A 22,401-nucleotide genomic window follows, 5' to 3' on the forward strand; every position below is an offset into this window, starting at 1 on the left:
CAGGCAAGGACAATCAGATGGCGGATCTGCTCAGCAGATACAGCCATCAAATGCACAAGTGGGAGATACATCCATCAGTACTCCACCCGTACTTCCATCAGTGGGGTCATCCAGAGATAGACCTGTTTGCCACAAGGGAAAACGCAAAATGCCAAAGCTTTGCCGCCAGGTTCCCTCACCCGGAATCGCAAGGGAATGCGATATGGATGAACTGGTCAGGCAAATTTGCGTACGCTTTTCCCCCAACGCCTCTCATTCCGCTGGTGGCAAGAAAGCTAAAGCAACACTCGATGACTCTCATCCTGGTTGCTCCAACATGGGCACGCCAACCATGGTACACCACGTTTCTAGAACTTTCCGTGGTACCGCATCAAAGGTTGCGCCTCACGCCCAGGCTCTTAACGCAGAACCATGGAGACATTCAGCATCCAGATCCGCAACAGCTCAACCTGGCGATCTGGCTCCTGAGGTCCTAGAGTTTGGCTACCTCAACCTGCCTCCTGAATGCATGGATATCATACGGGAGGCAAGGAAGCCCACTACCAGAGCTTGCTATGCAGCAAAATGGAAGCGGTTTGTCATTTACTGCACAAACCACAATATCAATCCGCTAGATGCATCAATTCCTAACATCATCTGCTATTTGTTACATCTTTACAAATGCAATCTAGCGTACGCTTCCATTCGGATACACTTATCCGCCATAGCGGCTTATCTCCAGAATAGGCAGCATCTCTCTGTTTTCAGGGTGCCTGCCATTAAAGCCTTCCTAGAGGGACTGAAACGAGTCATTCCTCCAAGAACACCACCAGCTCCAGTGTGGAACCTCAAAGTGGTCCTCACTAGGCTGATGGGTCCACCTTTCGAGCCACTGCACTCCTGCGAAATTCAATTTCTAACATGGAAAGTGGCTTTTCTCATTGCTATTACATCGCTCAGACGTGTTAGTGAGCTGCAAGCGCTCACAATCCAAGAGCCATTCATCCAAATACATTCAAACAGGGTGGTGCTCCGCACTAACCCCAAATTCCTTCCTAAAGTGGTGTCACAGTTTCATATCAACCAAACTATTGACCTACCCGCATTCTTCCAAAACCCACAAACAGTAGCGGAAAGAATGCTTCATACATTAGACGTTAGGAGGGCGTTGATGTACTACATTGACAGAACACAACACTTTAGGAAAACACAACAACTTTTTGTTGCCTTCTCAGCGCAGCACAAAGGCAACCCCATTTCCAAAGCAGGAATAGCCAGATGGATTGTTAAGTGCATTCAAATCTGTTATCAAAAGGCTAAGCGTACTTTAACAATACCCCCAAGGGCGCACTCCACACGCAAGTTGGGGGCCTCCATGGCTTTCCTAGGGAACATTCCTTTGGAAGACATTTGTAGAGCAGCCACATGGGCTACACCACACACATTTACCAAACATTACTGTGTTGATGTGCATTCCAAACAGCAAGCAGCTGTAGGACAGGCTGTTCTCAAAACACTTTTTCAAGCTTCTGCAGCTGGCACGGGCAACCGCCCTTAGGGGAGGGACTGCTGTGTATTCTATGCAATAGATATGAATTTAGCAGCCCACATGCCTCGAACTGAATATGCTACTTACCAGTATGCATCTGTTCTTGGCATGTAGGGCTGCTAACATTCATATAGCCCGCCCTCCTCCCCGGTGCCCGTAGCGGCTGCAGATACTCTCTTGCATTCATCATTAGCATGGACATCCTTTACACTATTTCACTCCATCTCTGCCACAATGGCTAAAAACAATCTGGGGATGGAGTCGATGCCCATGCGCACTGTAGTCCAGGGGAGGAGCCACCTATCTCGTGATACTTCGAAGACTCTTCCAGGACAACAATGTGCAATCATCTGGACCCAACACTAGGCGGCGATCTATGCAATAGAAATGAATGTTAGCAGCCCTACATGCCAAGAACAGATGCATACTGGTAAGTAGCATATTCAACCTTACGCATCAAATCGAGCTGCAGTAACAGCAAAGGACTCCTGCACATCATCCAATTCTCCAACCCCTCAACTGCAACTAACATTACCCCTCACAGGAACTCTGTGCCAACCTTGCAAACTTCTTCCACGACTAGATCGCCAACATCTACAGAAACTTTAAACCCCAGCCCAAGGCCACCAACTTTTTCAACAAAACCCCACAACGTCCCTGCTAGCACCACAGACATCCGACCAACTGCATGGAGCCAGCTCGCCCCACAAGACTTATCCTCCATTATGAACTTAGTCCGCTCAGGGTCTTGGGAACCACAGAAACCACTTTGTTAAAGCTCCTTCCAATTATCTGACTGCAAACCAGATGCTTTGCCTTGCGAAAGCTCTCGGCCAATCGGCCATCTGGTGAAACACTTGTCAGCTGTTTTTTTGGGTAATTTCACTATTGGAACGAACAATTAAAAAACGGCATATCTTGCTTAAAAAGCACAACATACCATGAGTTTTGGAAACTATTATTCCTTTCATTGCATTTGATCAATGGGCACAGACCTCCATCTACAACGTAAACAAGCTTCTGACCTGTCCATACAAAGCCCTACACAACTGCGGACCCACCTAATTGAAACCCTGTCGGAACTTCCATCAGCCCTCGAGACACCTCACTCCATGTCCCTTTCTCCAACGCCCACCACCCGCATCTGACGTAGCAGATGCAGAATTTGCTCCTTCTCCTATATAGCAGTGAAGACATGGAACGAGTCACCCTTTCATCTAATGACCTCCCCAACGCTTTTAGAGTTCTGAAAGTCCCTGAAGAGCTGGTTAGTCAACTGAACTCTACCAGCATCTGGGTACCCTCCCTGGTGACCAGAAGTGCTCTACAAATGTACTAATTGATTGTTAAGGTCCTGGGATCCCATCTCCTGGGGACGGCTCAATTACTGTGTACTGGGGAGCTCAACCCCGGTACAGAGTTGTTTCCCTGCCTGCAGGACTGCAGGCAGGGAAACATAGGTTTGCTTCAGCCTGGCGGGGGCATTTTTAAATCTCCCTCCGGGTGGTAGTAAGTATGCTTTCCCTGAAGGAGCCTGTAGAAGCGCAGGCATGGAAGGCAAATTTGTCCACCAGGTGGGAGCAACCTTTTGGTTTCCTGCTCGCGCTAACGTAGGCAGGGAAAACCTATATTACTCCCGCCGGTTTCTTGCTCGCGCTAACGTTGGCAGGGAAAACATATATTGCTCCCGCCCGGCGGGAGTGAGCATAAATAGCTACTCCCACGGGATATATATAGGATATAGGACCACAATCAGTTGAAAAGTACATCAAATGACCAAGTCAATTATTTGAATTGAAGTTCAGAAAGTCCAAGTTGCATAAATGTCATAATGTGTTTTTTGCTTATTTATCAATTGTTGCATGGTTATCTAGCATAGGGTCTAAGGTTCGTCCTAAAAGAAAAAAACATAAAATGCATACTTGAAAAGCCCAATGACTGAAAGAAATTTGTTTTAAAAAATGCTGCTACACTTGTGGCCAATAATGACTAAGAAACTAAGGCCTGAATATCTCCTGCTGTTGAAATGAAAGTGTGAAAACATTTAATGAACTGGCTGAAAGTGGAACTAATCTAGCTCATTTGTGATTTTTCTAAACTTGGGTTTGGTCATTTTTTGAGAACCATTAATAGTTAGGATTAGCTATCTGAAGCTCATCTGTGAATAATATTTTCTGAACCAAGTTATTTAAAATATGTGTATGCAGCACACTTCTTAATAACACAAGGACGTAGCTAATGTTGCTAAGCTTTGTTGACCAGTGTAGAACCCTACTGGACTTCTCTTTGATGGGAAAGCACCATTGGACCTTTACTGCTTTAAGTCATGAATCTTTAACATTGTTTATGCAAACAAAATGGCTGACCTTCTCTATTTCTATTTTAGCCAGTCAAAATAACTTATGTTTTTCCTTCCACTGAAAATTAGAATATGAAACGACGCAGGCGTCGAGATATTTTACGAGTTCAGCTAGTACGCATATTTGAACTGCTTGCAGATGCTGGTGTCATTAGCCACAGGTTGGTAGAGATGTTATATGTGCAATATATCATTCAGTTCTTGTTTTCAGTGTTTTTCGACTTACGTTGACAACTTTTTGTTGTTTTTTAATGTCTTTCACTTTGCTTCTCAATCTTTTTTTTATACCTCTGAAAGACGCAGAATCTTTTTATTAGCAATCGCATGCTAGCTAGCTTGTGACCGTGCTTAAGACTGTTAAACTTATTTGTTGTGTCAAAATAGTAAACCTGAATGCATTTTCCTTTTTATTTTTATTATTTTTAACAATTAAAAGTCGTTTATGAATCATGGTATTAACAATAATCGAACCTAAAGCATTCCAGCGACGTATATCCTTCAGTCTGCTATGCAGACTCCCCCTTCAAGTTACAGTATGGACAATAACAGTGAAATACATGAACTGAGTCAACAATGTCAGTTTACAATATTGCCAAAGTAATCATTGTACATCAGAAACTACCTGTGAGTGCAAGTAAGACCAGAGTATGCCCCCAAAATCCTTTGACAGAGCCTTGGGATGTAGATCTTCAGTGTATATCTCAATGTGATCGCTGCACTATGGGGTCCTGTAGCCAGTGAATAGTATTAGGTTCCCTCTTTGCATCCAGTACGTGACTACCCATCTTTCAGCTAGGACCGATGCCATATATTCAAATAGTCTTGTTACCTTTAGAAACTCATCAGTGGCCCTCAGCAATCCTACCTGGGAGGACTCAACCATCTCGCCTTTTCAATCCTGCTGTAATCCAAAAGCTGAACACTTTCGCACACAACCATGTCGCATGGATGAAGGGTGCCTTAACCATCCCACAATTTTCACATTTTACTTCAATATTTGAGGTGGATTTTACTATTTGATTTGGGGTATAATAACCTTTTCAAGAACTGAAACAGAATCATATTATATCTGTAATTAAATGGGGTATCTTAAACTTGAGCCCAATAGTAACACCTGTTTTTATCTGTAAGGTTGATTTCCTAACTCAGTTTCCCCCTCCAGCCTAGCCCTAGGCGTGTTTCAATACTACAGAAGTGGCCAAGCATATAGAAAAAGATCTGCTTGCTATATTAACCTGGTCAGTAACACATTTCTCAAGTTGATTGGGAAAGTCTCTAAAAATACTTAATTTGTGGCAGATTGAAGACTCCAGTAAAACAGGATTGCTAAGGGTTTCCCCACCCTTAAGCTTGAAATCATGAAAACTTATATATGTACAGATGCAAAAGAGATCACAAAGTGTAGCTCTTCCAAAATGCTCATATTATTCACAGCTAATTCCGCCAATGTGGGTGGAAGTAACAGATTACTCCATGCTGGCAGTAATTGAGAGTAAACCATCATACAGTTGCAATATCTCTCTAGTTCCCACCACCCTGCACATGCCATCCCAACAACATCCACATCATCCATAGTGACAGAAGGCTGGACAGAGTGGGTAAGAGTGATTTGGGACGTACTATTATGCGTTAATTATTTGCATGTATTAATGTTTCTGGTGTGAAACCATTATTTCACGTAATGTGCTTGAGCCAGGAGGTTGTGTGTGTCTGTCTCCACCTTTCATGGGTTTCGTAAGGGTAGCCCATTTCATACAAGACTGTCTGCCACCCCATATTCAACATAATAAGTAAATTCCTCAACTGTTTGAAAGAATCCATAGGTAACCGTATTGGGATATTTGAAAACTGATGCATACGTTTTGGCAGTATTATCATTTCAATGAGGGAGCTGCAACCCAGCATGCAGATTGGTAATTGTATCAGCACTCCGCTCAAACTTTGAAAGATTCCAGCGTATCTCAGCTATATCTCTTATTGCAAAAACCACAAGGTATTTCACACCATCTGGGCTGCACCGCAAGGGGTAATCCACTAAGAAAGCCTCACTAGCGTCTGTCAACCGGAAAATCCTGGACTTCTCCCAGTTGATGTGAAGTCCCGAGTGGCCACCAAATTTGATAACTTCTCTAATGACGGCACTACATTTTCTACAGAGTTCTGAATACATACCACTACTCATTTGCATATAGAGATAGTACTAGTAGTCTATCCCCAATGTATATTCCACAATTGCAGTGGAAGTGTGGAAGGAAACAAGCAAGTGGCTCTACGGATAGAACAAAAAGGGGTGACAGGGCATCTCTGCCTAAGTACCCATGCCAATGGGAATTAACTTGAAGCATAACCCACTAAGCTAAATCCATGAGAAGGGTGCTGCATAGAATAAAGGGATCATTTAATAAAAGAGCTCCTAATCCTATAAAATGAAGTTTTTCGAGCATAAACGACAACTCCAGCGCTTCAAACTTTTTTTTAGCATCCAAAAGTATCGCCAATGGAGGCAGTTGCATGTCAATTCTAGGAACAATAGGCATCAAGGAATTTAAGTTAAAGGCCTGAAATCTTTGGGGTATGAAGCCCCATTGCTCTGGCAAAACCATGGACAACATCAACGGATGTAGGCTTTGCTCCACAATATTTGCAAAAATATTGTTTTCTTTGTTTAGTAAGGACCATGGTTTATACAAACCACCTTGATTGAGTCCCTCCTCAGTTTCTGTAGCACTGTGATTGTAGCCTCTGTCATAGTTAGAGGCAGGCAAATCCTAGCAATTGCTGCTTTTTAAACATCTAATAATCGGGGGGCAGTATGTCAATAAATTCCCTACATAATTCAACAGGAAAGCCAATACTCCTGGGGTCCTTACCACTGAGGAGACTCCTGATGGCACACATAACAACCTCCAGTGTTAGGGGGAATTCACCAATTCCCTAATTTCACCTTCATCCATGCTAAAGCTACGTCACCTATGTATGCAGCTAGCTCTGCTGTACCATACTGTAGTTTAGTTGTATGAAGTAATTTGTAGTATTGTTGAAAGGTTTGCACAATATCCATAGATGTAGCAGACATCCTATTTTTTAGCAGTATCGATACATGCAATCTAGCTGGTATCCGTGGATGTCCTAAGCATCCATGCTAGAGTTTTGCCGTACCAGTCTCCCTTAGCAAAGACCCGTGAATGTGTAGTGATTTCCCTTTTGAGCCCACTTTGGTTCTTATTTAGTTTAGCGTATTAGATGTTTTAGGCTGCCTTTGCTTTGGACAGCCGCACATAACACATTTGTTTTCATGCCGTTATTTTATCAAAATATGCTGTACATGTTTGGTATTCAGTCATTCCTCTCTGGATTCAGTCTGCACATTTTGTACAAGGTGCCTGGATTACATAGCAACATAGGAAACTGTTTTCTTTTGCCCGTTCACCAACAGCTCCTCACATTTAGACATAGCACGGTAGCACAGCTGCTGCTTTTCAACACAGTAGTTTTATCATGTAAACTGTACAGTAACTAATCAATAAATGTATTATAAACTTTCTTCATGTCTTTTTTCTGTTTACCAAGTGCATGCATGAGTGAGAGACGAAAGCTGATGATCTTTTTCCACGGTTCTCTTGGAGACTAGAGGGCCATGTTCTAGATTTGCCAAAATCACCTACTACTCTGTAGTTTAGGTGAGGCACTGTGACTTATCCAGAAATTAGGCCGACAGATACTGATGTTGTAGAGAGACTCAGTCCCTCCATTCTGACGTCCTGTCATCCCAATGCACAGTTCTGCTTACAGGCAGAATCCCTGCGACATAGCATTACCAACGACTGGTCAGGTACTTATTTAACAGGTCTACTGAGTAGAACTTGTGCGTGCCAATAGTTACCTTACACCTTCTCCAGAGATGTCTGTGGTGTTGCACAGTGTTTTAGGAAGCACCACATTTTTTATGTTGGTTGTTCAAGCTTGAACCTTTAAAAGCATTACCAATATTAATGTTTGCATTCTGTTTCCAGGGAAACATCCTTTACAACGCAACTTTTACTCCGCACTACCATTACGACGCAGCTATTACAACGCAAGTCGTTACAACGACTTGCGCTGTAGGATAGGGAAAAGTTTAATTTTCTATCCAACATCTTCCCTATTATCCACGGGGACTGGAGTTGGAATAGAAAATTAAACTATTCCACTATCCAGCGCCCCCCAACGCAAGTCGTTGTAACGACTTGCGTTGTAATGGCATGCGGAGTAAAAGCATGCGTTGTGATGACATACATCCCTGTTTCCACTACTGTTTTGTTAATAGTGCAGCCACAGCCTATACCAATAGCTAACAATTGCAGCGCTGTAGTCCATGCACATTTACATATACATAGCCTTGGCAGTGTAGGCGGCGACAATCTTTGTGGTTGAAGCCCACGATGCCCATCATTTGGAAGTTTTTTATTTTTGGTCCAATTTTCCAGCTGTGGATGCTAATACAGGAATATTACATGAATACACTGATGTTGCACCACTTCAAAATTACAAAGTGTATCAGCTCTTAGAAATTCCACTTTCTCGCTGGGAACATCAAAATTGGTCCTGAGGTGACCTCACTCACGTACTTATAACCTCTTCCATGCTCATGACAAGGTCAGCTTGTCATGCAGTACACTGGAGCTGTGCTAATGACGAGCTGACCTTGTCATGAACAATGGGAATTCTGAATAGTCAGCACCCAGCGGGAATTGCCTTAGCAGCCAAGGTGTTAACACCTTGGCTGCTAAGGCTTTTCCCGTCCTGTGCTGAAGACCTTCATTTCCCATTGTTCATGACAAGGTCAGCTCGTCATAAGCACAGCTCCAGTGTACTGCATGACGAGCTGACCTTGTCATTAGCATGGAAGTGGATACGTAACGAATGTGAGGCAGCTGCTGCCCTGGATTTTCGGATGAAATTAAAGGGAAACTTTCCTGTAGTCTATTCAGTAATTCTTGCAAACATTAAAGGTGAAACAGGTTCTCTAGCTATACACCAGCAGCTCAAATACGTTGCACCAGCTAACCAGAACATGAACTACCTATAATTATTGCTTAAGTATATACATCTGTAGGTTGCAATCATTTGGGAACCAGACCTAATAAACACAATTTTGCAAAGCTGGTTCTGACAAGCAGAACCCGTTCCTTAAACTATGGGACAATCACAAACCTAATACACATACGTCCTATCTTCATGCAGTTCCAAATCAGCCTTTTTAGCCTGCAGACTATTGTCGCAGATTTATACACTAGTACTGCGTAACATGATCTGGAGAACTCTATTCCTCTAATAAGCGCTGAGTGACTAGCAAAGATTTTTTTTCTATCACTATGCACAAGTTTTCAAATGCTGAGTCAGAGAGGAAGGCGGAGGCAGTTGAAATGCAATACTGACAGAGGAAAGGAAACCTCGTGAAACTAAAAGGAGTACCGCTGCGGTGTCGACCCAGAGCACGGGAGCATTCTTCCACACCCAGTGGCGGAAAGAAAAAAATCCAACAATGGAGCCGATGACCATGCGCTTTACCAACAAGAGAAGTCACAAAACCTAGTGACTCAAAATACTTCTTCGAAGAAAATCAATTTGCACACTTCCGGGCCCAACACTAGATAGCAGGAGTATGCACAGCATGTGTATCTACAGCCACACATGCCTTAAAAACTTTTCTTTTTTTAGATATTGAATATCAAATGCTTAACTCCTTTTGTTTTTTTGTTGTTTTTTTTGGTTTAAGTTTCTGTTCAGGTTCTTTAGATAAATATACAAATGCAACAGCCAAAATGTGTTTCATCAGGAGGAACCTTTTCATAGCTGTTAACGTACAAACTTTGGCTCTTTTGCCACATTGGATTTTTTAGTTAAATCATGCCTATCCAATGTACATATAACTGTATACTACACACCCAGTTTAAATCAGTGTGATATTGTGCCAATGTAAAATCCCCCATTATGATATAAAAGGAACCTGAATGTGACCATCCAAATACTGAGTGAATTTATAAGGCATAACAAGGAAGGAAAATAATCCAGAATAATCCCATGGGCATCAGAAGTGACAGGAACTGGGACCTAAAAATGTAAGTAGGGTCCAAACCATGAAGTGACCCCCAGCAAGTGAGCACAATATGTCAAGGAGACGTGAGTTAAGAACTTGCCCCATTTTGGATTAGAGAGAAGTAGGTAGTCGCGGTCTAGATATTGCCAACTAGAAATAACATGGTATTTTACCTCTAGATGTACTTGTGTTCAGCATGTCGTTCTTTTATTACCCATTAAGAGTACCTATGATGTCCGGTTCTAAAGTAGAAATGCAAATTTGAACCTGGTACATGAGGTAGACTGGAAATACTTTCACGGCTGAAGACATGTCTGTGCCATTGAGAATATCACATTATTGGTGACCTGGATCTTCACTGTGTAACACAGTAGTTCTTTGACATGCACCTTTGTATCTAGATGCATTGAAGATGTAGATTTTGTGCCTTTGCTTATTCATCTGCATCAGCTTTTGTTACAAATATCGCAACACAGTGGGAATAAGGTTTAGGAGGCCTTGGTAAAGATTCATGAAAAATCAGTCTCTGAACTAAACACGTATTGGTAAGCGGGAATTCATCTTTGTATGAACATTTGGAAAGGAAAAAACACCTTAAGAGAAATTGCACAATTAAGAACTTTTGTATAGATCATTGAAAACCTGGACCAGTATAAACTGGGAAATATTAATGCCAGAACATTAAATTATGAGCTGATCGACTTTGATTTCTCTTGCTCAACTTTATTTAAATATTTTACCACTCAATTAGAAATGAACCAGAAGGATGATTTAATAATTTGGGGGTAATACTTGGATATCGTTTGCGGTGTGCAATGAGGAGTCTAGGGGGTTGTTTTATATGTAAGTATATAGTAGTTTGAGTGATTTTGAATTGGGTGCACAACCTTCTATTAATACAAAACGCTCTTTTGCTTGTCCAGCTCTTAGGCACAACTAAAATCATCAGACATGGATAACCAAGCTGCATTCTTACTTGCTGGTGCATGAGCAGAAAAAGCATGTATAGGAAGGCTCCTTCCCATTCAATAGTCAACTTCCCTCCCCGTGAGGAAGAATCATAGAGTTGAAGATAAAGTATTGATTAGTTACCCCAGTATTGGAACTTTCATATATTCCCATGCTTTTGTATCATTCCCGTCGTCTGAATGGGAGTCTCGGTAACAATACCATAGCTGTAGGTACAAAAGATAAGGAAAAAGGCCTAGGCCTCGTTCCCTTTTGTAGCATATCACCCTCTTTTTGTAAAAGAGACCAAACTTAGGCATCAGCCAATCAGAAGTGCCTCACCACTTAGAACCTTCCTGAAGGAGCCTCAGATTTTCGTTGTGCTTAGGGAGTCTCCTTTGAGCTCTGCTCAACTTCTACTCTTCAAGGAATTTCTTCAGGATTTATTCTTCAGAATCTTTTTAGATTCACTTCAGGATTATTAGCTGCCTTCCAGGATGTCTGATATGGAGAAGAAAAAGGCCCTTTTCAAGTCATGTTCCACCTGTGGCAAGAAAAGGCTTTTTGTGGAGGATAAGCACAAAGACTGCATCTATTGCCTCTATCCTGATCACAAGGCTGCCGACTGCAAGCTCTGTCGCACCTTTTCGACCAAGACCCTCCGGGACCGTGAGGGTAGACTTCTGACATGGCTCCAGAAGCTGAAATCCAGGCAGGAGACTGTCTCTAGTGACAGTGAGGATGCAGCGTCGATGTCTTTCTCAAGAAGGACAGTGAAGAGGGGTGTCGAGACTAGTACCTGAAATTCCTGAATTCCGTAGGAGCGTCAGCCGAAGGTCTGAAGCTAATCTCCCAATTCCCCTACTCAGCTGCACCAGATCTCTCTAATGACAGCAGAGAGGGGGAAAGGGGAAGTGGAAGAAAAAACAGAGAGACTGCCACACAGGGTGTCTTCGCCTCTTTGTCTTCAAAGATGAAGGATTCACCTGTAACAGCAAATAACAATTACTAAGTTCATGCCACTCCTAACTAGGGTTTGATTATTTTCCTAAACCCCTACAACCTTTACCTGACTGAGTGTGGACATTAGCCTCTCTCTAATAAGTGAGTAACAGAATTTCTGACAACTGTAGATCTGGAACTCTTGTGGACGAGTGCATAGAAGTCTTTGAACTGGATGACTGTAGCGATGAGTATAAAGGTGGTACACCAAAATATATATATATATTTTCATCTACATTTAGGGTTCATGGAAGACAGATCAAACAGCAACTGCAGTCCGAATACTGATTTTGTAGGCAATAGGCTGAAGTAAATCAAATAAGGTTCAAGCACCAGTCTGTCAGGATATGCCAACTTAATATTGCCAGTTCAAGTTGGGACTCGATATACTAAATTGTCTTGTGTAGGAGAATGCTGTACAGAGAATTATGGCTCAGATAGACTCTGCAGAAGTTCTGTAATATCAGGCTTGTCAGCATTAAGTCTCTACTCACTGCCGCCAACACGGAAGACAAAGAACGATCTTACCGCAGCCTGAAGCGGGCACTCGGAAATATTCTGTCACTGGAACTCTGTAACTCACTGCCGTGCGGACTTCGACTGACGACAGAGAATAATTCCGGAGAATTATAAGTTGTCAGCAAACTAGAACTGGAGGCAGCACGGGAAAACACCGAAGTCAGAGAATAACCTCAGAGCAGGGAAACTGAACCGCTGGAAAAGCGGTACGAGGGAGAGCACGAAAAGAACCTCCGTCTCTCAGGAAAATAACGGTTGAAGTGCGCAGCGGCTAATTTGCTCGCGCACCAAATGCACCTGAAGGCGAACTAGTCAGAAAGGCTAGAGCGCTAACTGACAACGTTAAGTGGCACACAGTAAGAGGTATCTACATCTTGGATCTGAATCTGGAAACTAACTGTCTCCAACGAACTGTGTAACAAGGGGTTTTATCGACCTTAACCATCATACATGGAGGTACTTTTGAAGCTGGAATTCGACCAATCCTGACAAGGGGTAGGGGTTCCCCTTCTCCTTCTGTGGAAAGATCTTCTAAGGCCTCAAAAAAGACCCCCAGTGAGTCTGAGAGCCTGGGTCCCAGCAAATCTGGGTAGGACCTGCTATGCCATCCAAAGGTGAGAAGACTGCCTCAGCCTTCAAGAAACCTTCTTCCCAGTCTTCTGAGAGAACATCGACGGCGGAGGTTCCGTCGACGAAGAAATTGAAATGGAAATTGATATCGTCGACGATCCCGTCGACTGGAGATTCGTCGTCGAAGGAACCGTCGACGGCAGGTTCATCAGCGTCGACGGGAGATTTGCCGACGACGAAGGCGCCGACGACGAATGTTACAACGTCGCCGAAGATAATGGTATCTGAAAGAGACACGTTAGTATTAGATTCCTTACCTTAGACTATCCCCAGGCGTCAGACTGGATCTGGAAATTTTTGTGTAGCAGTACCCTTGCGCGTCGGTAGGCGTCGTCTGCAGCTCCGCGTCCGTCGTCTGCGTCGTGGGCGCCGTGATGACGACGTCGGAGTACTTAGACGCCGCCTCCGCGTGCTGACGTCAGTTCTTCTTTCTTCCGCGCCAGCAAGCGCAGATCTGGAAAAAGCAGTAACCCTTAGTTAATTTTTGACTAACTTTTTGGATCATTTTTGATCATTTCTCGAAGTCTTTCGACTCCGATCGATGAGATATAGAGTACCAATGCATGCTTGCTGATCACAAACTGTAAATTCTATAAGCTCATCATTACTCACAACCACTATCTTAATCACTGTAATATAAAACGGGTTAATATATGACCAATCATATAGTTATATAAAACATTTGTTTTTTAAATATCCTTTTCAATTGATAACTCGCATTTACTAACTACGGTATTATTTATACTTCAAGTATGCTCAGACCTACTATTTATTACCATCTTTATAGTAAGAGTATCATCACTAACCATTCCTCTCTACAGCTGGATCTTACAATATGGTCGAGGCTTTTCTACACATAGCCTCGGTAATATACGATCTCATGTCTGGATATGTAGAGCCAAATTATATGGAAATTAAAAGTAATCCTTTATGATCAGGTATATCGGTGATTTTATCTTTCACTCGTATACATCATGATACACACTAATAATACTCCGATTTACATTTTTAATTGTTTGAGATGACTGTAGATTAGGTTCACAATTAATAGACAAAATATATGACCTAATTAATTCCCGTTTGACATAGAGAATACTAGATTTTATACCGTTATAAATGATAATAATACATAGAGCAAGTGCCGTAGTGACTCTTTAAAATGGCCGCCACGTAAACTAAGAATTATCCCTTTCTAAATATACGTCACAATCCACGAGGCGGAACTGAAAACGAATAGGCCAATCACTTTCCAGCACTCACCCGGAAATCAACTTACAAAACTTCGGAGCAAGCAGAGCTAGGCGTACTCGTGCAAACACGCTTCAGATGAACGGGGGACAGATGGAGTGAGAACCGATCGCGGATCATAGGCGAAAGGTAAGACAGTTGCGAGAATAATTGAGATGTGGCTCGTAATAGTGAGTCCAAAATAGACTTTACCTCTCATAAGTTACCGATAGTTCCATAACAATGTAGCATTTTGATAAAACTAGTATCTTTTTACTAATACCGTCATTGACTAAGTTTACCATAAATGGGACATTTATGACAATATTTTAGACGGTAATGATACTAGATAAAGATCATTTGATAAATGAGAATCAGGTGGGAATTCTCACAGTGGAGATAATTTGAGGTTGGGGACATTGCTGAAAGATAGTACCCACTATGCTCTGACTAATTGTTAAGTTATGAACTTATACAGCCTCTAGCAGACCCTTATTATTGCAGTAACTATAATACAGATTTTATACACTCTTACAGCCATTATAATCGTTTTGGATGCTAATAAGAAGAATCTTAAGTGACATTCGAAGTCCCTTGTAGAACACCCTATGCGGGTTGGAATTATCACCGCATTAAACGTAAGTGAAACCTAACACCGATGGATACCTTAAACAGATAAATAATTAGGATTACTAGTACCAACGATTGTATCCACTTTACTCATTTACAGATATGAAAATACAGATCTGGAATTAGGTATCTAATATTTATTATGACAATACTAATACATTACGTGCATGATTTTCCAAATAGATCACTACAAACCTACTTGGACTTTATTACGCCCCCAAAATAACTTAAAGACTAACAAACAAATATGCACGTAGTCTCTCCACCCTAAACTAGGCTCATAGACCATCTGAATTCTCAGAGGTACATTCTGTGTTATTCTATAATGTATATAAATTTGTGTGTTCCTCTTCAATTCTTTATTATCACCGCGCACTATAAGCACTTTACAGTATTGTTTGAATCACGGTGAGGGACATCTCTAAAAGTGTTTAGAGATGGGTAACCGGTGTACAAACTAACTAGAAACAAGAATTTTTATATACACTTTGCGATATACAACTTTTGTCTTTTACTTTGTACAGCCTTGAAAAAGTCGTGGGTTACATTCCCAATTACGACGAAACACGTGTTGGCTGTGTGAAACGTCTTCCAGTTATCAAGAATAAAACTTGGAACTGATTTACAAGAATAAGAAGTCTCCTCTACTTTTCCAGCAAGAACCTGTGGAAACACTGATATATATGAACTTTATTATAACCATACGTGTGCTAGGGAGTGTTGTGACTCAGATGCAGTAGCTAAAATTTAAAGGAATAGTGGTTACTTTTACCTTATAGCACCGTCAAATAAACTCACATCAAATATACTGTGTTACTTTCTAAGAGGCGCCAAAAAACCTATAATAAACCACTGCCGAGTTTAGACAGTCCTGCCGTTGGGGTGACTAGGGCCCAAATGGAAGCCTACACTATGTCTCTGCAGGCTTCTTTGGGCCCCCCTCCTCTTCCTTAGTTGTCCACGGATCCCTCGCCATGCGTGGGGCAAGCAGCGGACCCGCTGGCGGCTTCGGCACCTACGAGTTCGGCTTCAGGTCTTGGAGGTGTGGTGTTGTCAAGATGCGGCCCTACAGGGTTCCCTCTTCGACCCACGGCGCCCCTGCCTCGCTGCAAAACCCCTTGGGGTTCCCTGTGGTGTCGCAGGAGGTCACAGGGACTCACAGTTCGTCCCCGAGTCCCTCTTGCTCTTCTGGGCAGGCTTCTGTCTTACCGGAGACCTAGCCGATCCCTATCCGGTGCCTGGGGTTTTCCTCCCCAGCCCTGGCGGAACCGCAGGTGGAGGACGGGACCTGGGGCGCCTCCCTGAGTCCCTCTCGGCCCTCTACGCAGGTGGCTGCCTCGTCGAAGGTTGAGCCGGCGCCTTTTCACAGCGTTCATTAGCCGCTCCGGCTCAGACCCCGCCCCTTTCTCCTGTGCAGCACGTGGTGGCAGAGGTTGACTCTGCACCGATCGAGGACACACAGGTGCTCATGGCGGACTCAACGGCGCCGTCCCGGCGTCGAGGCGTCGACTTGTCTCTGGATGTCCCTTCCTCTCTGGAAGTTTGTCATCTCCTTGTCTCCTCTTCACCGGAGACTGGATGCCGCCTCGTTGCTTTTTCCCCGGCATCTTCCAGGGCGGGCTCTACGCCGTCTCCGTGGCTGCAGCCCACGGACCCTATCTTCAGCACCTCGCGATTGGTTGCCCCGTAGGCTTCTCCGCCTTCACCAGAGACCCCTCAGGCCCCTCACTTGTCCATGGGTCCTCCATCCTACAGGGTCTGGCCGTTTCCTCCTCCAGCTGGGCTCTGGGGCCGGCGGCTTAGTTTGCAGCCTTTGCCCACGGACGAGTTGCTCTCCCCAGGGACGCCCTATGGAGGCGAGTGTAGCTTTTGTCCTGGCCATTTCGACGGACGCTGGTGTTTTGCGAATGGGTGCCCCGGTCACTCCAATCCCTCCAGTCCATTTGTTGGAGGTTCTCCACCAGGCTCTGGTAGAGGGGAGCTGCTTCTTCCATTTGAAGCTTCGCTCCACAACTCCCTTCTGAGGGTCTGAGGGCGTCCTGCTATGGGGGATCCGGTGCCTCAGCCGCTCCTCCATCGCCATCGTCCTGCTCCGAACGATTCAGTCTGTCTTTCTTCCCACCCTTCTGCCCAGGGCCCTGTCCTGCAGGCTGCTTTTCCTTCCTTGCCTCGGGTGTTGCTCCCTCTGTCACGTGAGGGCCGGTGGTTGGACTCCTGGGGCCGTAACATCTTCACTTGCTCTAGTGCTGCTTTGCGCGCTCTCAATACACTTTGTGTGTTGGTCAGGGCTACCTCCGCCCTGTGGGATTCCGTGGAGTCCCTTCTGTCTCGCACCTCACATGGAGGTGTCTGCGCTGATCTGCGGCACCATGTGCTGGATGGACAGGAGCTAGCTGCATTTATTCTCCTTTCGGCCTTGGATGTTTCTGATTCTCTAGGCCGCGCTTTGGCAAGTTCTGTGGCTCTCCGCCGCCATGCTTGGTTGCGGGATGGTGTCTTTTCAGAGAATGCTCGGGAGTGTCTTGTTGACCTGCCTTTTGATGGGATTCTTTTATTTAACATCCACGCGGACTCCACTATTCAGCGACTCCTTGCGGGGCTCCGTCTTCCTTCCCCTCCGTAAGCTTCGGCTTGTCGGTCCTCAGGTGTTTTATGGGAGGCGTTTATCCCACCTTTCTTTTTTGGCCTAGTGTTTTGGGTGGCCCGTCTGTGTGTTCTGTGTGGAATGTCTTCAGCGTCCTTAGGTGGGCTCCTCTGTACTGTTGGCTGCTGGTACAGCCCTTTAGCTTTGGTGTGGTTGGGTGTTTTTTGGCTGTTAGTGAAGCCGTATACGTCCTCCGGTTGGATCATCTGTGTATTTTGTGGCTGACTGGTAAGCCATCTGTGGTGCTACCCACAGGTCCTCTTTTATTGCCTCTGCTGCTGTTTTTTTCCCTAAAAGGTGTTCCCATGTTTTGTTTTGGGACGTGTCATACCCTAGGTGGGGTACTTGCAGCTATTGTATAGCTCTGCCCTAAGCTGGGTGGTTGTGGATACCTTCTTGGGTTCCTTTGCTCTTCCTGGCGTCACTGTATACCGCTTGTTGCGGTCCTTTTTTTCTTCCGTCTTAGCACAGCTTGCGCTGCTCTAAGTTCTGTCCTGCTTAGTATCCGATGGTGTTTCTGCCTGTCGTGCATTTTGTCCCTTGTTCCTGATGGATGTCTGTTTTTGTGTGTTTACCTTTCCTCTAAGGCCTTTGGATCACCAGACCGACTTCTGTTATGGTGTCTTCGGCGTCGTTTCTTGGTGTTTCCACCTCATTAGCCAACATTCCTGCCTGGTCCTCTACCTTGTGTTCCAGGGGAGCTGCTATATTTCTGGTGTTCTCCTCTGTTCTGGTTGATGGCTTAGGTCTGTGCTACATTTTTCTCCTTGCCACTGTCTTGGTCTTTAGCTCGACCTGTTATGGGCACACTGCTTCATTATAGGTACAGGCTGCCTGCTGTGCACGCCTGGTCGTTATGGTCCACCTCCATGGACCTCGGCGTGTACCCATGTGCCCCTGTTCCTTGCACTGCTGGAGCTTTGCGTGTCTGTGTCTTCCTCCTCACGTATGCGCCTCTCTGCTGTGGGGCCTTTCCTGTCTTGTTCCTGCCTCTGAGCTGAGGCTCGTTCGGCTATTCCCTTTGCTGGGAGTGTTCTCTTGAGGCGGGCTCTGTCTCTGTTTCCACCTCTTCTCCTTGGATTTGGCAGAGGTTCTTTTCTTCCTTGGCACTCTTTTGGTGCTGTCTGTTCCTCCGGGTTCTCTGACGGACGCCCTTTTTGCCCCTCGGGTAGGCTTGTGGTATCCTGACCTTCCCTTCTCCTCGTTCTTGATTACTTCTGCTTGGTGAGGGCCGGGCCTTCCTGCCTGCCCCCATGACACATTCCGTGTTGGGGCCCTGTGTCCTTCCAAGCTGGTGAGGTTCTCTCGCAGACCCTCCTCCCGTCTGGGAATGGCTAGGGTATCTATTCTACGTTAAGGAATCTGCGGCTAGTAGTCTGTCAGATGTACAAGTTATTTACCTTCGTTAACGATGTATTTGGTAGAGACGATTCTAGCCCCAGATTCCTTCACGGTCTGCCCTTCCTCCCCGTTCTGCGATGACCTTCAGTTTGGTCTTCTGCACTCACCTCCCTCCCGGTGGCTTTGTCTTCTTTAAGTGCCCTTTTTCACTGCTTCCCTGGCGGGAGGCTTCGTTCTGTTTTAGTTCCACCCCTTCCTTTCTGGTACTTGGACTGTAAGTTTGTGTCCTTCTGCATCCCTACACCCTGGTTCTTTCAGTGTCGGGCCTGCTCATAATCTTCTTCCCTTTTCATTGCTTGGGGTTTCTGACTCCCCTACAGTCTTTTGGGCTGAGGTCTCTTGGCGATGCCTCAGCTCTTAACTTCTTACAAATGTTATGACACTCCTTCTTGGTGTTGTCTTGGGGTTATTTATCGTTACTCATCTGTTCCGGGTTTGGTGTCCCTCACTGTTATAATTTGTGGTTGCAGACTTTCTGTTGTCTGTTATGACATGTTTTCACATGTTTTTCTGCCTCCTGGTGTATATCACCTACAATTTGCTGGGTTGCTCCTTAGAAGCGGTGCTCTGCTCCTTTCCTTCCTTGATTTTCAGTAACAGTGTCTGGCACTGTCCCTTATGGTGTTGTTCTTCACCATTCGTTCTTCCCTTTCTGTTCACTGTTTTTTCGCACACTGTTCCCATGCTCTCATAGTTTTGTTGGTGATGGCTCCGTGTTGTGGCGCGGAAGAGTTCTCCGAAGAAAATCGACGCCAGCGTGCCGGGGTGGGTCTTATGAGACCTTGCTGACGTCACGCCTGCGGACAGCGTCAGTCTCGTGGTGACCGCCCCCGCTCCCCCCGGCACGCAGGGATGCTGTGACAAAAGTTTTCCGGACCCTGTCTCACGCCTGGGGATAATTCTACATGAAGGAATCTTCGGCTAGAATCGTCTCTACCAGATAGATCGTTACCGAAGGTAAGTAACTTGTACCTCAACCACACTACCACAAATATAGAGTATGGTTCTATCTAACTTTTACCTCTGCCTACCTTTGGGGTTCCACTGGACTCTGTGCACACTATACCTCACTTTGGTATAGTATATTCAGAGCCAGCTTCCTACACAGTCTAGCCCGAACTACCAAGCCTTGTCTTCACTGGACCAGAAACAAGCATCCTGGGACCGGTTTCGGGGTAACATTCCTCTTCAGCTAGGCTAGCTTGAATCCAGTGGCAAAGTGAGCAAAGGACCCACGTCTGGGCATACCTTGCCAACTTAAGGCAAACACAAAGAATGCTGAATCTTTTCAAACACTATCCCCCAAGTCACAGATCTGGGGTGAATCCATCATCGTTCTCGTATCTACAGCCACACATTCCTCAAATGGAAAATATTACTTCACCAGTAATCATCTGTGTGTGACATGTAGTGTTTTAGAATCACATCTTCCCCGGACACCTATGTCAGTTGCGGTGTCTTTTACTATCTCTTTCCCTCTTTTGCATGGGCATCTCTCTGTACATCACTCTGCTGCACATTCTATCCTCACCTGCCATCTGGGAAAACAATATATCAATGAAGTTGATGGCCATGTGCATTACCAACAAGAAGAGTGGTCCCAGCACCTTGTAATTCAAAAAACAATTTGCCTGCATCGGGGCCCAACACTAGATGACACAAGTATTGACAGCATGTGAATCTGCAGCACTGCATACAACAAACAGATGCTTACTCCTGGCATGGCCTGATTTCTTTTAAATTGTTTTAACGGAGCACCATGCCCATATCTTTATTTTAAAGATGTTCCACAGGCAATACAAATATTCACAGGTAATCTTTGGAAATAGGCTCTTGCTTTATGAAGTATTTTATTGAATTTCCTATTACTCATAAAACATTGTGTAGTTTTATAACTCTTAAGTTAAAAAGAAACCTGAAATCCTTTTGGCCTATATTTTCATACTGTTTATCAGTGAAACTGCCTCCTGAGTTTTTATGATGTGCTTTGAAAACATTATCATCAAATACCACAAATCCATGAAGGCTTGTCAGAAGGTTTCCACTTGTTTATTTTTCATTTTCAACACACACGTGTATATATATATATATATATATATATATATATATATATATATATATATATATATATATATATATATATATATATATATATATATATATATATATATATTTGCGAGTCACAATTCCGGTGTCCGGCCAGTACCTGCTCACGAGCGGGTCGTCGTTGGGGCTCCGGCGGCCCAAATATCAAACAGGAAATCTCCCATATACCAGGAAACGTACGACGACACACCAGGAGATGCTGTGCTTCAAGAGTTTATTCTGGCAGCAAAACAAACAACGCGTTTCACCAACAGGCTTGATCACGTTTGTCATGGATTGGAAATCTTAGTCCTTTTACAACAAAACAAAATATTAACATAAACAAAGGACTACCGTGCACTCACCCTCCCCGTGTAGAATAAATGGCAGACATATTGGAATGGTACTATGTTATGATCAAATTCGACATGATGCAAATTGCTGCCCCACTAAGGATAATTGAAACAATTCATATATAATTATCGTACTCAGACCTTTTTAGCCACATTATAATGCATTAAATCAACAATTTACCCGAGTGGGCAAACCCATATATATATATTATCATACTCAGACCTTTTTTAGCCACATTATAATGCATTAAGTCAACAATTTACCCAAGTGGGCAAACCCTGTTTATCTGGTCTCAGAGTTTGGAAAACTTATTATTATTATAATGTCTTCAAATACCGCCCAAGTGGGCATTTCAACATATGGCATAAAGTCAAAATCATAAATTCAAATATCTTCTCATTTAGATAACGGCTAAACATTGATGGCATTTATGTACTTGATGCTAGTTCAGCATCCTCAAAAACTCGTATTTTGGCATACATCACATCGACAGATCATCCTTCATTTTCTAGTGTTGAATTCTATCCAGGAATGCATCATATCCAATAGTCCCCGAGTGCAAAGCATCTGTGAATTAGTTAAAAACAAATGTTTTAAAATCAAGGCGTACAATGTTTGCGGCAATCACGGACATAGTATTATTCGATATACAAAGATCAAAATAGTGCATGCTCATTATTAAAGTAATTCTCAGTTGACCTACTTATTTTCGCATGTCAGATTACTAAATTACTTCTCTAGGTGGACAGACAATTCTTCATGATTATTCAACCCCTGTGGGTGTGTGCATTCAAAATCAATAATCAATCTTGATTCCAACTTGCGTAGACATGTGGTTCTGTCTCCTCCCCGTGGACCTAAGTCTACTTTGTCAAGCACCACCATTTTGAGAAGAGTCTCATTTTGGTAGTGCTGTTCAAAAAAATGCCTGGCAACTGGGTATTGTGTGTTGTGGTTTTTTATGGCCCTCATGTGCTGAAGCACTCTTTCTTTTG

At 43.9% G+C, this 22,401-nt stretch overlaps 1 protein-coding gene across 11 annotated transcripts in view; it reads left to right on the top strand.

The window, feature by feature from the left end:
* The window catches only part of FRYL (FRY like transcription coactivator), a 2,496,013-nt gene that overhangs the window by 1,046,062 nt on the left and 1,427,550 nt on the right, over positions 1-22,401 (top strand). For all 11 annotated transcript variants that reach the window (XR_013608325.1, XM_078678213.1, XM_078678216.1 and 8 more), the window contains one exon: positions 3,957-4,048. Coding sequence is in view for 10 of the 11 variants with exons in the window: in XM_078678213.1 (XP_078534339.1) it covers positions 3,957-4,048 (92 nt within the window). In the remaining variant the exon portion in view is untranslated. The remainder of the gene's footprint in view (positions 1-3,956; positions 4,049-22,401) is intronic.

This window comes from Lissotriton helveticus, chromosome 2_2, assembly GCF_964261635.1.
Source record: "Lissotriton helveticus chromosome 2_2, aLisHel1.1, whole genome shotgun sequence".
NCBI classification, from domain to species: domain Eukaryota; kingdom Metazoa; phylum Chordata; class Amphibia; order Caudata; family Salamandridae; genus Lissotriton; species Lissotriton helveticus.